Source organism: Podarcis muralis, chromosome 1 (genome assembly GCF_964188315.1).
Source record: "Podarcis muralis chromosome 1, rPodMur119.hap1.1, whole genome shotgun sequence".
Lineage (NCBI taxonomy): Eukaryota > Metazoa > Chordata > Lepidosauria > Squamata > Lacertidae > Podarcis > Podarcis muralis.
The window spans coordinates 133,028,762-133,045,455 of record NC_135655.1 but is presented as its reverse complement, the minus strand read 5'-3'; the positions used below and the strand labels follow the sequence as shown (position 1 = coordinate 133,045,455).

At 41.4% G+C, this 16,694-nt stretch overlaps 1 protein-coding gene across 11 annotated transcripts in view; it reads right to left on the bottom strand.

Annotated features, from left to right (window-relative positions):
- USP40 (ubiquitin specific peptidase 40) overlaps window positions 1–14,588 on the bottom strand; it is a 46,476-nt gene extending 31,888 nt beyond the window's left edge. For 5 of the 11 annotated variants that reach the window (XM_077919080.1, XM_077919096.1, XM_077919112.1 and 2 more), the window contains exons 1-11: window positions 14,450–14,588; window positions 11,867–12,082; window positions 10,570–10,637; window positions 8,467–8,580; window positions 7,092–7,256; window positions 6,268–6,414; window positions 4,895–5,038; window positions 3,800–3,928; window positions 2,475–2,579; window positions 1,818–1,925; window positions 5–311 (exon numbers count right to left, since the gene is read on the bottom strand). In XM_077919080.1, coding sequence (XP_077775206.1) covers window positions 5–311; window positions 1,818–1,925; window positions 2,475–2,579; window positions 3,800–3,928; window positions 4,895–5,038; window positions 6,268–6,414; window positions 7,092–7,256; window positions 8,467–8,580; window positions 10,570–10,637; window positions 11,867–12,062 — 1,483 coding nt within the window. In that variant the 5' untranslated portion in view covers window positions 12,063–12,082; window positions 14,450–14,588. Of the gene's footprint in view, window positions 1–4; window positions 312–1,817; window positions 1,926–2,474; window positions 2,580–3,799; window positions 3,929–4,894; window positions 5,039–6,267; window positions 6,415–7,091; window positions 7,257–8,466; window positions 8,581–10,569; window positions 10,638–11,866; window positions 12,083–14,020; window positions 14,372–14,449 lie in introns of those variants that run through there. The other 6 variants (XM_028704161.2, XM_077919102.1, XM_077919099.1 and 3 more) reach the window with 5 other exon arrangements.
- Between the last annotated feature and the right edge of the window lie 2,106 nt (window positions 14,589–16,694).

Here is a 16,694-nt window from a genome sequence, read left to right as displayed (position 1 = left end):
GTACCTTCAGATGGTCTTGTCATTTGGGATTGTCGATAGAACAACATGTAGGCACTCTCATTCCCCTGAAACTGTTTCTCAATCTCTTGCTCTCTGATTGGCTGGACTTTGGAGTCATTCAAATCAAACCAATGGGATTCGGATGAATATTCCCGTAAACCTGTTGTTGCTTTTTCTGATGACATCTTTACCTCATGGTTCAGAGGGTTGCTTTGGGATGCTGATCCAAAATGGAGTTTATGACGATCATTCAGCTTAACTTTGCTTTCGTCAGAACTTAGAAGAAATGTTGGATAATGACTCTGCAAAAACTAAAGGGTAAAAGAGAAAGGGGGTGACAAAAAGGTGTTATTAAAATCCAGTTTAAAATGTTCCAACTATCAATTAATTATACTTACTATCAATTAACTAACTTCCTTCTGATATGAACTGTATTTTTCTGAATTTGGCTGCATGAGCTGCTCCCACCTATGCTCTCACACTGTATCTTCAGAAGTTCACTCTTCTGTTTTCTGCTACTGTATTTGGTGTTACACCCTTAACCATATCTAAAATTAGCTGCAGCTTAAAGTAACTAAAACAAGGCAGTATCATAAGCCAAATTTGAAGCTGGCTTTAAAAAAAATAAAAAATCATAGTTATGCCTAACTAGTTTGTTCATGTTTGGATGTTAATGCTAACTTTTGGTTAGTCAAAACCAAAGGCAAAATTTCCATCTCCCAACAATTCCTAAGATTTATGAGGTGCAAAGAAAAGGGCTGTTCAACATATATTGGCCTTCCCCAACTTTTATTTACCTATCATTACTAATGGAAGATAATGTGTTCAATATATTTTTTCTCTTTATATGTAGGGAAGCATATGTAAGATCCATTGGAAACTTGGGAGATTTTCTGTATACTTCATTGTGATATTAGTTTGTACTTGGTCTCTTTTCCATAATCTGAGGAAAGGCTTTGATAGAATCAGTCAATCAAATATTCAATATGGTCAACCAACCATTAAAGAAAAAACAAAATATAAAAATAGATCACAGCTTCACAGGAACAAAGGTAACAAGTTAAGTGCTAACAATCTTTGTTCAGTGTTGCAGCATATGCTCCTGGTTTGCACACAATGTAAAAATCACACCACCCTATATAAAAATCAAATATTTTAGCTCTGTGTTTAGCTAAATCAATGCTTCTGGTGTACCTCTTTGTCAGGGAATGGCTAGACGAAGAGGGGTGGTGGGAGGCACCAGCTGGCGAACCAAGGGAAAGCCCAAAGTACAAAAGCTCAGAGCCAGAGGATTGGTAGTGGGACACAGAGAAGAGGTCAGAAGGAGAGGATTGGGAGGAGGGGCTGGATGCTGAAGGAGCAACAGGGTTCAGTGAGCAGGAAGAGCCAAAGACAGGGAGCAGTTCAGACACTGAGGCTGATACCGAGGCTGCGGGGTCAAGAAGCTGCTGAAGAATCCAGGGACTCTCCCGCAGCAACAAACTCCCCTCCTCCCTGATCTTCAAGAACACAGAGAATAATGAGGAGGGCAGAACAGAAACCAGAGGTGTGCAGACACAATTTGAGTCTGCTTGGGAAACATCTGGAAGAGGAGGAGCCTGATAAAGGGTGGAAGGCGGGGACCTTCAGTCCTGGCAACTGCTCTGTAGGAGCAAGACCTGCTGGGAAGTGTAAAACAATAGGATGGCCACTCATGCCACAGGAAAATCACCACTAACTCAGGTAGTATCACTTTCTATGCTGAACTGTGTAAGACATATTGTAAAGTGCAAAAGGATTAAAGCCAACAGAGATAAAACAGAATTATCTTCAAATACCTTCCGTATTGGTCCATGCTGTTTACGGTATTTCTTGTTCCAGGACACACTTTTTTTCTCCAAAAGTTTCTGTGCCAACCGATCCACAGCAATTTCCTTAGACTCTTCCTACAAGATTAGATAACTATTGACTGAACTGCAGACACTAAAATTAATTATTACTCAAAATGGGACAGGCAAGTGCTAGCAGAGGGGCCAAATCGGGTCCCAAACATGGTCCCTTCCCCCATTATAATACAGCTCACCGGCGCACTCCCAAACATAAACAGATTATTTAACACACCCTCTTCACTGTGAGCACCAAAGTGGCTTTTTAAAAAGTTCCTCTTTATGTACCAACTACTGACTCCATGACTGTCTTGGTTCATGTATAAGAGTTAACAGCTGAAGGACCTAAGTGGGAAATTGTTTCAAAGACAAATCTTGTGTTTGCTTCTCAGTTTTGCTAACTTGTGTAACACAGATTTTTTTTTTACACACATAAAGAAAATTATTGTAACACACATAAAGATCTTGAACTTCAATATTTAAAAAGAAAAATCTGAAATGTTCAGTCTCAGAGCTGAACTTAAAACAGCAGTGTTGAAATGTACAGTTTAAATATATATCAGCTTAAATATAATTAAGGAGCATGAAAGGCATTCTGGTGTACTCTACCTCCAATAAGATGTTTCTTAAAATTCGTAATGGATTTTCCTTCTCTTTTGCATTTTCAATATCTTTCAAATCCTTATCTTCATCATTCATGTTGCTTTCCTCCTCCAAGAGATCAAAAATAACTTCAAAAAAGAAAAAAGAACTAGAAAGAGAGAGCTGTGCATTCTGTTATGCCAAAGGAAGGCTAGCATTTTTAAAAAGTCCATCTGCCTTCCACTGATTATCATGTAGTACTCAACTGTCATTGTTTCATGCTTTTTATTAAATGTATTATTAATGTATATCAATACCAATTCTCACCATTCCTCCTCCTCCTCTGCCATTAGCTGTAGCCCACAACATGAGATCAAAGATTGCAAATATTAGATTATATGTGTTAGAGAAACCACTTGGTGTTAATTTTCATTCACCAAATAAACTTGGCTTTGTGTATCTCAGGTGGTTCTGGCATACAGTTCTGCACAATAGCAGATTCCCCTGAATTGTAAACATAATATAAATGCATGTTAACAAAAGCCTGGCAGTGATTTAAGCTACTGGTTCCTCTTAACTAAGCTACAGGTTCCTCCCCTGTTCATTGTGACCTGCAGAAGCTCCGTGGCTTCAAGGGCCTGGATTCAACTAATGCCTCCCACTAGTGGACGCCCATCCAAAGACTTCCACTAGTGCAATAGGGCTTCCTCCCCGTGTGTGCCCCCATACCGGCTAAGGGTGTGTGTCAGGAGACTCCCCAAAAATCAGTGTGCAGGGGAGGAGAGGGGGATCATTCCAACAAACTAAAATGCTTGCACTGATTAAGCAGTTCCCATAGCATTACACTGAATTCCTCCCAAGAGCTTTTCCCAGGCTTACTGTTGAACCTTCATGTAAAATTGTGCTCTACAATGCAACATATATGAGATGCCTGGCCTCAGAGATGAAGTTTCGGTCCTGAAATCATGTAAAATCTGATACAGAGAACTCAGAACCTTTAAATACTAGAAATCATTTATACTTATCTAAATAATCACATAAGATGCTTTAGGAGGGAAGCAAATAATCAAATCTAAACTTATATGATCTCGTCTCTTTATATAGAGTAACTGAGAAAATAACAAAGGGGAAACTCATCTATACACTGCGACAGGAACTGCATCTAACAGTCTTTTGTCATAACTCTCTTCCAAGCAATGCTTTAGGCATGAAGACACAATGGGATAACTCCCATATATGTGGTCATCAGCTCCTTGGAGGAATGATGATTTATGCTTCACTCCAGTGTGTGTTCATATAAAAATGCCTTAATTCTTTATTTGCGAAGTATACAAGTATAGAAATCAACTTACTAGCACCTGCCAGTTTCCTAGTTCATCAATATCTCTGATGTAAACATGATAATGTCCTCCATAACAGCCACCTTTGTGTATTATAACAGAAAAGAGCTCATACATGTATTTGAAATCATCCACTTCAGTCTAAAAAGAAAAAGAAAAGACAACAATAATCAAAAGCTATTTCCACAACTGAGGTAAAAACAATCAAAGACAGAGCAAGAAAAACAGAAGGCATTGAAGTGGAAATATCAAGTACAGGCCATTACATGGATATTCCAATGTGAGAGTTACAGCTGAGTGATTTGGGGCACTTGAATATATATAATATAAATAGCCACCATCAGGAACTCTTCTCATCCATTCCTCCATGGTGTGGACAACCTACTTACTCCAGGTTAGACTCCTGCACGGTTGTGCACAGTCACTGTCTTTTTGCCTAACATACCTCAGACAGGGATGCGGGTGGCACTGTGAGTTAAACCACAGAGCCTAGGGCTTGCCAATCAGAAGGTCGGCAGTTCGAATCCCTGCAACAGGGTGAGCTCCCATTCCTCGGTCCCTGCTCCTGCCCACCTAGCAGTTCAAAAGCACATCAAAGTGCAAGTAGATAAATAGGTACCGCTCCAGCGGGAAGGTAAATGGCATTTCCGTGCGCTGCTCTGGTTCACCAGAAGCGGCTTAGTCATGTTGGCCACATGACCCGGAAGCTGTACGCCAGCTCCCTCGGCCAATAAGGTAAGATGAGCGCTGCAACCCCAGAGTGGGCCACGACTGGACCTAATGGTCAGGGGTCCCTTTACCTTTACCTCAGACAGTTGTGGTAGGGATTAAATGCGGAGAACCATGTATGACACCCTGAGCTCCTTAAAGAAAAGAGTGGGGTGTAAGTGCAATAAATAAATAAATGTTTGACCAAGCAGCCCTAAGGGATACTATAGTAAGATATGTACCTCTTCTAACCTTTACAGTAAGAAACTGGACATAGAATTAAGTGAAGATTGTACCAGTAAACAAGAGCACAGCTTCTGCAATTACCCCCAAATCACCCAGCATAAAACATTAATGATTCAAAGTGATGAAAATTTAGACACATAAAAATAGTTCAACCTGCTCACAAAAAGGCTTGAGGTTTATCCGGACTGGAAATGCATAGCTGCTTATTTCCTTGTATCGTTCACACTTCTCGAAATTGAAGTTAAATCTCAAGAGGGAGATTGTGAGAAAAGGAGGCAACTTGCGTAGTTTAGCAGACTGTAAAATAAGTAAAACGTTTTTAGGAAAGTGATCATATTTTGGTGACCAAAGCTATGTTTTTCTGTTTTTTATTTTATTTTATTCCCATTTTAATGCATTTGATTATATTTGTATCTTATTGCTACTAGTACAATTGGGTGGAAAGGTGAAATGTAAATTTTACAATTATAATGATAGTCCATGAATAAGACAAAATACACCGGGGGGGGGGGCGGTCCAAAGAGAAGACAGCTTAGCCTAATTTTGAAGGTAAAATTATACAAGCAAAAATATATAAATTATACCATACAGATTTTATTCATAATCATTAAAAGTACTTAACAAGAGAATATCTTTTAAACGTTCTGGAAAAGTTAAAATCATCTCATATTTTCACAATCTAGTAATCCATATTTGACAATAAGAACTGAAAGCAGGTCTGCACCAAGTCCCTACATTTGCAGGAGGATCATAGTTCTGCAATACAGTGGTGCCCCGCAAGACGAATGCCTCGCAAGACGAAAAACTCGCTAGACGAAAGGGTTTTCCATTTTTTGAGTTGTTCCGCAAGACGAATTTCCCTATGGGCTTGCTTCGCAAGACGAAACGTCTTGCGAGTTTGTTTCCTTTTTCTTAAAGCCGCTAAGCCCCTAATAGCCGCTAAGCCGTTAATAGCCGCTAAGCCGTTAATAGCCGCTAAGCCGTTAATAGCCGCTAAGCCGCTAAGCTGCTAATAGCCGTTAAGCCGCTAAGCCGTTAATAGCCGCTAAGCCGCTAATAGCCGTGCTTCGCAAGACGAAAAAACCGCAAGACGAAGAGACTCGCGGAACGGATTAATTTCGTCTTGCGAGGCACCACTGTATATTTACTTCATGAAGCTCCTTTAAATTTCAAAGGAAGGAGGACTTTCAGAAATGCAATAGAATACTTGCCCTTCCCACGATCTATGTCAGCCTTCCCCAACCTGAAGCCCTCCAAAACATATCCAGGGCACCATTTTGAAGAGGGGTGACTTGAGCATCTTGGAAGAATTACCATAGCTCTGCACATGATTACAAAACATTTCACTGGCCAATTCTCCCAATTACAACAAGAAGAAGTTTCCATCATCTAGAGTGCAACCATCCAAGCACAGGACACAATGAATGGATTTTACATTGAAATGAATTTTGCACAGAAGATAATTAGCCTTATTTTAGGATGTTATATACTCAACATCTGAGTAAACAATACTTGTAAAATACTACCTTTGTGGCTTCAACTAATTTATTGCATGCTCCACATCGATACAAGTTATCTTTCTCAAAATGTTCTTCTTCCACGTACATATTCCACAAGGCTTCCTCCAAGCCAGATACATCTTTGACAGCAACTGTGAGGTCCAAGAAATCCTCCTACAAAGCCGAGCAGAGATGAAAGCCCTCTTTTAAAAATGTATTTTAAAGACATCATGGACTTATTTGTATAGCTCATAAGAAAACTACAACCTGAGTCCACCAATGCCAGGAAACAATGGTTAACAGGTTCAGAACAAGTCAGGCTAACTTCAAACCTTGATTTACTATCCTGGCCTGTTCTGAATATGGCAACCAGTTTCCTGGTGACGATAAAATGGGAAACTACTGTTAAATGGAAATTTTCCTGTTTATCTGCTTGCTAGGGCCGTGTGGGGAGAAAGACTTGTTCATACCTCAGCTTATTGTAAGGTTATTTTGTCTCAAAAGCTGTGTCAATTATGCATAGCAAAAGTTAAAAATATACAATTGTGATTTGCACTGCAATCCCAAAGATCTTTGAAATTTTGGGCAAAGGTTGAGAACTGGACTAGTTTCTAAGTTTACATTTGTACCATAATGTTTATTTTAAAAACATTACTAATTCTCATAATCACATTGAGTTCTGAACAACAGATAGCTGTATTGAGAAATTTTGACTAAAATTTGATCTGCACATTTCTAACAGGACTGCATTGCTAAATGTGAAGCTGCAGAGGACTCCTGGTTAAAAATTTGTCACTGGAAACACAAGAGAGCGCACAGAATACTGTTCTGAAACTTGCCCATGGAATTACCTGTCTCTCACTGACATTCTTGCACTCTTTACAGACAATGTGATTAACAACAGTCCCATGGTATAGCTGGTTTATTAGATTATGACCAGAGGTCCCAACAAGGGAGGTCTCTAAAGCACTGAACAGAATCCGATTTAACTCCTGCACATCATGTTGTCTCATTTCCTGCAAGATAGGAGATTATTTTTAAAAAAGAATTGACATTGCTTGAAAAGAGTTTTCCTCTTCATTTCAATGAAGATCCAATTACGCAAATAAACCTAATTTACAACGTCCCTTAAGCTCTTGCCACAGATGTCATGTTAATCCAGCAGTGTCTTTTTTGTGGTTGCTTATCTGTCATTTTATTTTGTTCTTCTGGTGTCAGGGACACCCACCAAATTGGAATCTTTGTGGTCTTTCCAACTGATAGCTATATAACATGAACTTCCATTATGGGATGTCCTCATATCTACTAGAGGAGGGACAGCCAATGTGGTTGGCTATAATTCCCACCGGCTTTTCGCCATTAGCCATGCTGGTTGGGGCTGATGAGAGGTGAAATCTAGTAACATTTGGAGAGAATCACATTAGCCATTCCTGTGCTAGAGTATGGTCTGCAATGGAACTGTGGCCTAAAGCACAATACCCATTTTAACTGTCTGAGCATCTTTAATGCGTTCCAAAGGTGAGATGAAGCTATACTGAAAGCAACATATGAAAGCATTTTAAGAGAGCAAACATGTCATGAACTACCACTAATTGTTGGAAAATTATACAATTTTAATATTTTGCCTTTCATTTCCTATTACAAAAACATACCTGAAACGAAAGAATCTTCAAAAATAAGTATGCCCTTAACTTGTATGCCTACCAATTAAAATTAATAAACTACCAATGAAATTAAAGTTTGAAGACCTATGAAATATTAACCAGGAAGGAGGGAGGAACCACCTCAAAGGGTTGGATCCTTCCCAGTATCTTGCCACCCCAAGCCTCTCCTGAGGGTCAGGAGACTATGATGAATGGGGTGGATTATAGGGGTGTGGGTCGAGAAGCAGAGCTGTGGACCATCCCTACCATAGGCTAATATATGGCTGACAATATAGGCAGCCAGGATAGTAAAATACTTTGGAGGGATTTCATACAAATGTTAAAGGTTTTAAAAACTGTCAACATTATTAATAAATTATTTGGCAAATGTATTGATACCATATAAATATTCATATTCCCTTCCTTTATGAAGGAAACTGATATTTACCTTCAGTGAAGCTCTGAACAAAAGTAGTTTGACAAAATATACCGTTTTTATTTCCTTTTTTTCTGGAAGGAAAAGGAAACACAGGGAAAACCACCTTAAGGGCGAGCAATGCTATCAATGAATACTATATTGTACCTCATTACTATTCCATCCAAAGCTGTCAGTGAGGTCTGCTGTAGATGCAGCATGTTGATCTAGGAGCAAAAGTTGAGCAAACAACCGTTGGAGCTGTAATGGGATTATTCGAACCTAAACAGAAATGATCATAAACTTTAAGAAGCTGACTTTCCATTAACCTTCAAAAAACTATTTATTAAATTTAAAAAATTACACACCTCTGGTTACGAACTTAATTTGTTCCGGAGGTCCATTCTTAACCTGAAACTGTTCTTTACCTGAGGTACCACTTTAGCTAATGGGGCCTCCCACTGCTGCCAGTGCGCGATTTTTGTTCTCATCCTGAGGTAAAGTTCTTAACCCGTGGTACTACTTCGGGGTTAGCGGAGTCTGTAACCCGAAGTGTTTGTAAACCGAGGTACCACTGTACTGCCTTTCATTAAATATACAAAAACACAATTCAATCCAAACAATTCAATGTACAATAAAAAAACTAATAAAAACAAAACATCACATTTACAGTAGCTAGGAATCTTCCAGCTGTTATCAGAGATGAGGGAAAAATTGAGTAAATGGATATATTTTAAGCAGCCATTAGAAGTTCACCACAGTAGATACCTGCACTATTTCAGTGGAGAGCTCACTCCACAGCCTGGAAGCCACAACAAAGACTGCACTCCCCCAAGTTGCTTCAAGATGAACCTCTGCAGGCTACGGTATAACTAACTGTGCTTCCTCAAAAAATATTAGAGCATGATTCAACCAGATTTCTAACTTACACTGATTTCAGTGGGAAAGAATTAAGTACAGTTCAGTTCTTCCATTTATATCAATTAGGCTGAAGTCTGCTTAGCTTTGGCTGGATCATGCATTTAGCAAACTGCTACACCTGTTTAGTTGAATATTATATAGTAGGGTGAGAAACCTGGAGTCCTCCAGATGTTAGGATTCCAACTTCCATCAGTCTGGCCAGTGATCAGGTATGATGGGAGCTGCAGCCTAACATATGGAGGGCCACAGATTCCCCAGCTCTATTCAATAGCCATATGAAAACATTTAGCCCCAAAGTGCTTTTTAAATGTTTTCATTTCAATGAAGAAAAGGTTTGGCTAATCAGTAAGGAAATCTTTATAATAACCTGTAACAAACATAACTGAACAAATATAAATGAGGTATCTGATAACAAGTAATTACTACAGAATTGTAGAGTTGGAAGGGACCCCAAGAGTCATCTAGTCCACCCCCTGCAATGCAGAAATCTCAACCAAAGAACCCATGACAGCCAGCCATCCAACCTCTGCTTAAAAAGGAAGGAGAGTCCTCATGAGGGTCTCTATTCCACTGTTGATCAGCTCTTACCATCAGAAAGTTCTTCCAAACATTTAGATGGAATTTCCTTTCTTGTAACTTGAAGCCATTGGTTCAAGTCCTACCCTCCAGAGCAGGAGAAAACAAACTTGCTCTCTCTTCCATATAAAAATAATTTTGCTTAAACCCAATTTCACCTAATTACTTTTCTTAAGAATATATCAAGGGACAGTCCAGGCTTTCCCCTGTGCATGGTAATAATGCCTCACAGCTTTTAAGTGCACAGGGCTAAGACAGATTTGATATTATTTATATTGATTAGTCACTCCAACTACAGAGAATGCACTTGGTCAGAGAATCTTTTTAGACACTGGACAACTGCTCACTGTTTAACATGCTCAGATATCTAAAGTAGATGTTCATGTAGTGATGTTAGGGTAGAAATTCTTCATGTGCAAATAACTAAAGGTTTGTGTAATGAGTGTTTGCACAACAGGACCTGTGTGTATTCTGAAAGCACTGCACCAGAACCTATGCAGGAAAATCCGCTTTGTAGATTATATGAGCACATGAAGTAATGTGTGCACCCCCAGCTTTGCATTATAAATACATTATCCATCATCTTAATATTTTATTTATTAATTGCATTTATACTCCACCTTTCCTCCAAAGAGATCAAGGTGGCATACAGACTTCTCCCCATTTTATCCTCATGATGATCCTGTGATGTAGTTTAGGCTGCGAATGAGTGGCCTAAGCTAACCTAGTGAACATCATAAACCTTTCAGCTGATCTAAGTATAGAATTGAATACCTTTGATTCAGGCTTACTGTTGTCTTCCAAAGAACCAAGTTCTTCAGGGCCTATAGAAAACAGTGCTTCTACAACAAAAATGAAAAATACCAGTATGAGAACAAATCTCCTACCAACACCACAATTATAAGGTAAAAGGTAAAGGTACCCCTGCCCGTACGGGCCAGTCTTGACAGACTCTAGGGTTGTGCGCCCATCTCACTCTAGAGGCCGGGGGCCAGCGCTGTCCGCAGACACTTCCGGGTCACGTGGCCAGCGTGACAAGCTGCATCTGGCGAGCCAGCGCAGCACACGGAAACGCCGTTTACCTTCCCGCTGGTAAGCGGTCCCTATTTATCTACTTGCACCCAGGGGTGCTTTCGAACTGCTAGGTTGGCAGGCGCTGGGACCGAGCAACGGGAGCGCACCCCGCCGCGGGGATTCGAACTGCCGACCTTTCGATCGGCAAGCCCTAGGCGCTGAGGCTTTTACCCACAATTATAAAGAAGAGTGCAAATAGAAATGTTAACTTTCTAAATCAGACTTCATTTTGCTCCTTTGCCCTCCAAATGGGTTTGTATCACAATTTCCATAGGCACCAGCTAGCATGACCATTTTGCTTTTGTCCATTCCCCATGGGACAAAAGGTTTATTTATTCTGAGGAAGTTGTCAGTGTGGGTCCTTGCACAATTTGGCTTTCCAAAAAAATAGTGAGATTGCAGAGTTTAATGTCTGCTCAAAGAAAGCAGACAAAAAGGACCATTTGAATACAGTGGGAAGCAAGTGAGCCCTGCCCATTCATCCATAGAGAGATGAGATGATCTAATAAGGTAAAGCTAAGTCTGAGGCAAACAGACATGAAACAGAAATATTATTCGGATTCAGGATCAGGCACTGTGGTGATGACCAACTTACATTAACAGGCAAAACCACCAATCAATTCTGAATAAAACAAGTCTATGCTACAACTCTGAATCAACAGTTAGCCATCTAGCCTAATATTTGATGCTGGAAAAATATCAACAGTCTTACCCAAATATACTTTTTCAGAGTGTACATTTGTTAACTTTCATTATGCCGCACAAGCCTGTTTTGTTACTTTCAACCTTTGTATCTTTCATTATGAATTTTACTCAATCCTTAGATACTCTGGTCTATTATCCAATACAACATTTAGAAATATGTTTTGGAAGTTTTTTATTCATTCATTCCTAGGTTATATAGTAAGAAAAGTAAGGTAAACTACTTTGTGTGAAATAACACAAAATCCGGCATTCAGAAAAAGCTATTTTAAAATGTTAAAATACTGTACAGTACCTCTAAATTCTGGTGTGAATAGTAGAGTCTGAAGAAGTGAATTAAGGTAACAGGTTCCACCCTGATTTTTTATTCCACTTAAATTGGTGCTTTCTCTAGGAACAAGCAGCTCAGCATCTTTGTGTTTTGATTTTTGCTTCCCACATGGATTGTTTGACAAAAAGGAGAAGTCTTCATCAAATAAATTTCCAAACATTGTGAAATTATAACACAGACCTTTAAAGAAGAAGATAAAATAATCTTGTATTTTCATCATTATTATGTTACACTGGTGTTATCTGAAAAAATATCCATATTTTAAAGTACAATTAAAACCATGAGAAAGATGCTTAGATAACATTTGTCCTTTGAAAACAGCCAAAGATAGCATTGAATGAATGTCTTTGTTGAGGTTTGCTAATGACTGGAGGAAATTATTGCCATTTACATGGCTGGAAGTCTTCAGACACCTATCCTTCTGACATGACTCCATTCACAACATGGGGGGGGGGGGATAAATTACAACTATGCATAGATTTCAAAGATATAAGTATGGAATGAAAATCAAGAAACAGTGGACAGAATGACTGGTCAAGGAAAGTGGTTAGTCCAGTTTACACAACCTATCTCTTGGTACATATGATGGGCCCTGTATAGAGCCCCACCCCATATGGAAATAAATGTATTGGTGAATACAAATGGCTTTTGGTTGTTGTTTTTTACTAAGCAGTAACTTATCAAGATGATGTCTCTTCTTCTTTTTTAGACATCACCTTGCCAACAAAGGTCTGTATAGTAAAAGCTATGGTTTTCCCAGTGGTGATGTATGGAAGTGAGAGCTGGACCATAAGGAAGGCTGATCGCCGAAGTATTGATGCTTTTGAATTATGGTGCTGGAGGAGACTCTTGAGAGTCCCATGGACTGCAAGAAGAACAAACCTCTCCATTCTTAAGGAAATCAGCCCTGAGTGCTCACTGGAAGGACAGCTCCTGAAGCTGAGGCTCCAAGACTTTGGCCACCTCATGAGAAGAGAAGACTCCCTGGAAAAGACCCTGATGTTGGGAAAGATGGAGGGCACAAGGAGAAGGGGACGACAGAGGACGAGATGGTTGGACAGTGTTCTTGAAGCTACCAGCATGAGTTTGACCGAACTGCAGGAGAAGTGCCTGGCGTGCTCTGGTCCAGGGGGTCACGAAGAGTCGGACACGACTGAACGACTAAACATATATGGAAGTGCCTGGTAAACTGATCATCTGTAATATCTTGACATACAGCAAGAGGAAGTTTACTACTCCACTAACCAACCTACTTCTATTTAAAGTGCAGAATTATCCTAATGCATCTATTTTATTTACTTACTGTATTTCATATACTTTTCAGGCAGACCTCAAAAAGTGATTGCAATGATAAGCATTGCTTTAAAAAAGTTACAAGAGAAATGGCAGGGTGGGATTAACTTGTTTAGAAAAAGCTGTTACTGCATCTTTTTCATTCCCCCTCAGGACACGGTGGCTATTTAGACTTGCCCCCTTGGTGGCAGTTGTGGGGAGGAGAGAGGAGCCACTATGGGAGCCGGCTGTGGTTCCTCCAGCATATATATTGTCAGGACATTACATATGCCACTTAGGACAGAGTTATGAAGTACAGTCATACCTCGGGTTACAGACGCTTCAGGTTGCGTGTTTTCGGGTTGTGCACCGTGCCAAACCCGGAAGTACCAAAACGGGTTACTTCTGGGTTTCAGTGCTCACACATGTGCAGATGTGCTAAATTGTGCTTTGCGCATAAGCACTGAATTGTGACCCACGTGTGCACAGACATGGCGCATGGATCACGTTCGCAACCTGAGCGTCCACTGTACCTGGAAAGTCCTTTATACCCACACTGTGAAGCAACTCTGAGCAGCTCCAAGTGGGAGCAGACATGTTTTGGAGATTTCCATCAGGAAACAGAAGCAGGGGGGAGGCAGCATAGCGCAAGGGCAACTAGGTAGAAGGAAAGGAGAAGCCAGGGCGGCACCTGCCTGTGAAAACACTCCACGCCCCACATCGGGACCCGCCTAACGCCCAGCCCAGCTGCAGGTGGGTCAGTCACACGGGCAACGTGCACGCGCGCAAGTCAGTTTTGGCCCCCGTGCAAGTTTCACGCCCCAAAACACCGGAGAAGGAACCTGCCTCTGATCCCCCTGCGCGTCCACACGGGGAAACGGTCCTCGGTCCGAAATCGAGGCGCCTCAGGAAGGCGGCCTGGGCGGCCTCCTCTCCCCGGGCGACGCGCGGGCCCCGATTCCCGGCTGCCTGTAGGGGCAAACAAGTCCCGTTGTCAAAGGGGCCGGGAGGAGGAGGCCGGGACTCTTCTCCCTGACGCGTTTCCTCTCTGTGCGAATGCTCGGTCACGTGAAAAGCGACAAGCAAACAACACACCACCCGAAGAAGGGGGGCCCAGGCCCCCGGCGCAAGCACCTCACTGAGGACTAGGCCCGTGACGAGGCCTGCAGCGCCAGCCTCCGAAAGGCCGTTTCACGGGGCGGCGGCGGCACTGCTCCCCCCTGCCCACCCGCCGCCCGCAGCCCAGGGGCGCTTGAGGGGGGGGCAGCCGCGCACCTCAGCAGCAGCAGCAGCGGCAGCGCCACCGACCCAGCCCGGCCGCTTCCCTCTCGCCTGCGGAGCCGACGGCGCCTTGAGGAAGAAGCCCGAAAGCCGCCCCAAGTCCGCTGGGCTTCCTCTACCCTGCAGAGGTTGCTGGGAACTGTAGTCTCCACTGGCTTCTAATCTAGACCGAGCGCCGCCCAGCCGCAATGGCTTGTGGGAGTTGTAGTTTTCCAAGTGCTTAGCCGGTTCACGTAATTCTATCTGTTTCAGTATTTTAACTTTTGTGTGTTTCAAAGAATGGCTGTGAATTTTTCTCGATTTCCTTGCTTTGCTTTTTTGCAAGCCGCTTTGAGGGTTTTTATTTTTACAATCAAGCGGTGTATAAATTTCTAGACGCAAAAAAATTAAGTGGCACGAAGCTAGTTCAGGCTTCTGGTGGGGTAAGGATGCTTCCCCCCCCGCCCCAAGTTTCGCTCGTTATTTTTCTTTTCTCCAGCTATTCCAGGTATAGCTAAACATGGTGTGTGTGTTTGTGTGTAGAGGTGCAAATAAAGTGGGGGGGCGGGGGAGAACAAATTTGTAATGGATGTATGATGTTCAGCTGACAAAGGATGTTATATTGATACTAGCTGTCTCTGATATATTTTACTTTTATTGCTGAACAATTTTGGTTACTGCATTGCTTATCAAGACTTGCATGTTATTGGTTTGCAAAAATAAATGGATCTAAAAATTAGAGAAACAGCTGGAACAGAGTATCAAAAACAGAACAGAAAAACAAAACAAATATCTAGGCATTTAAAATAAGTACATTTGTCCATGGATTGAGTGTCAGAGTCCAGATTCAGAAAAATAAGTGTGTGTGTATACACAAACACACACACACATTATTCTTGAGAATGTTGAGGTTGCTTGTGTAAATAATAAAGAGATGCCATATCATATTGTTATACAGAACCCAAATTTCCAAGTGGTGCAAGATTCCAGGCATGCTTACCCAGAGTCCAGGTTTCTTTGGGGGGAATGAAACAGCGGAAAATGTGTTGTCTTCATGATTCATGGTTTATTTACATATACAGTGGTACCTCGGGCTAAGTACTTAATTCATTCTGGAGGTCCGTTCTTAACCTGAAACTGTTCTTAACCTGAAGCACCACTTTAGCTAATGGGGCCTCCTGCTGCTGCCGCGCCACCGGAGCACGATTTCTGTTCTCATCCTGAAGCAAAGTTCTTAACCTGAAGCACTATTTCTGGGTTAGCGGAGTCTGTAACCTGAAGCGTAGGTAACCCGAGGTACCACTGTATATGCAACCTGAGCCTATGATGGAGAGGTTCACAGCATGAAAACTCCAAGAGGATATTGATTCTCCTATAGCTGCAGCCCTGGGTTCAAACAGAAATCAAACATGCTCCAAAAACAGGACTCTGACCCTCTCTCCAGCTTGTGGCATTTTTTCCTAGGTCACACCCTGCAAACTCCAATCCTAAACTCAATTCTGCTTCAAACTCTGCTCTTTGTCTTTCAAACTAACTCTGAGTTACGGTAGTTCCCATTTGTCATCTGGCCCAGAGTCCCTTCTTTTTGTCTTTCCTAAGGGCTCCTCACCTTCTCTTTGTCTTCTATCTAATGGCCCAGCACCTCAGGAGATTTTCTGTACATGGGAAGCTGGTTTGGGCTGTCTTTGAACACTGCTAAATCCAGTGTCTAGCAGCCAGTTTTTAACACTCCAAGCATTGATTAACTTCTAACATTTTTTGGACCCAGGAATTTTGGGGAGTCTAGAACCCACAAACTCATAACATTATAGAAAGAACAAAAAAAATTCCTTCCAGTAGCACCTTAAAGACCAACTAAGTTAGTTCTTGGTATGAGCTTTCGTGTGCATGCACACGTCTTCAGATTTGGTATCTGAAGAAGTGTGCATGCACACGAAAGCTCATACCAAGAACTAACTTAGTTGGTCTTTAAGGTGCTACTGGAAGGATTTTTTTTTTGTTTTGACTATGGCAGACCAACACGGCTACCTATCTATTATAGAAAGAGTTTGGGGTAGTGTTTCGACTAAGAAGCAGTATTTAAAATGCTGTTTCTAATTAATGTCTTTTTGCACATGAAAAAATATACTTTTATTTTGAAAGAGACTCTGACTACCTTGTAATGTAAATACTGCAGGTTGGAGATGGGTCTGGGGCTGACACTTCAATATCCATGAAGAGGCTACCTTGAATTGCCCAGTACAAGACTGCATGTTACCTT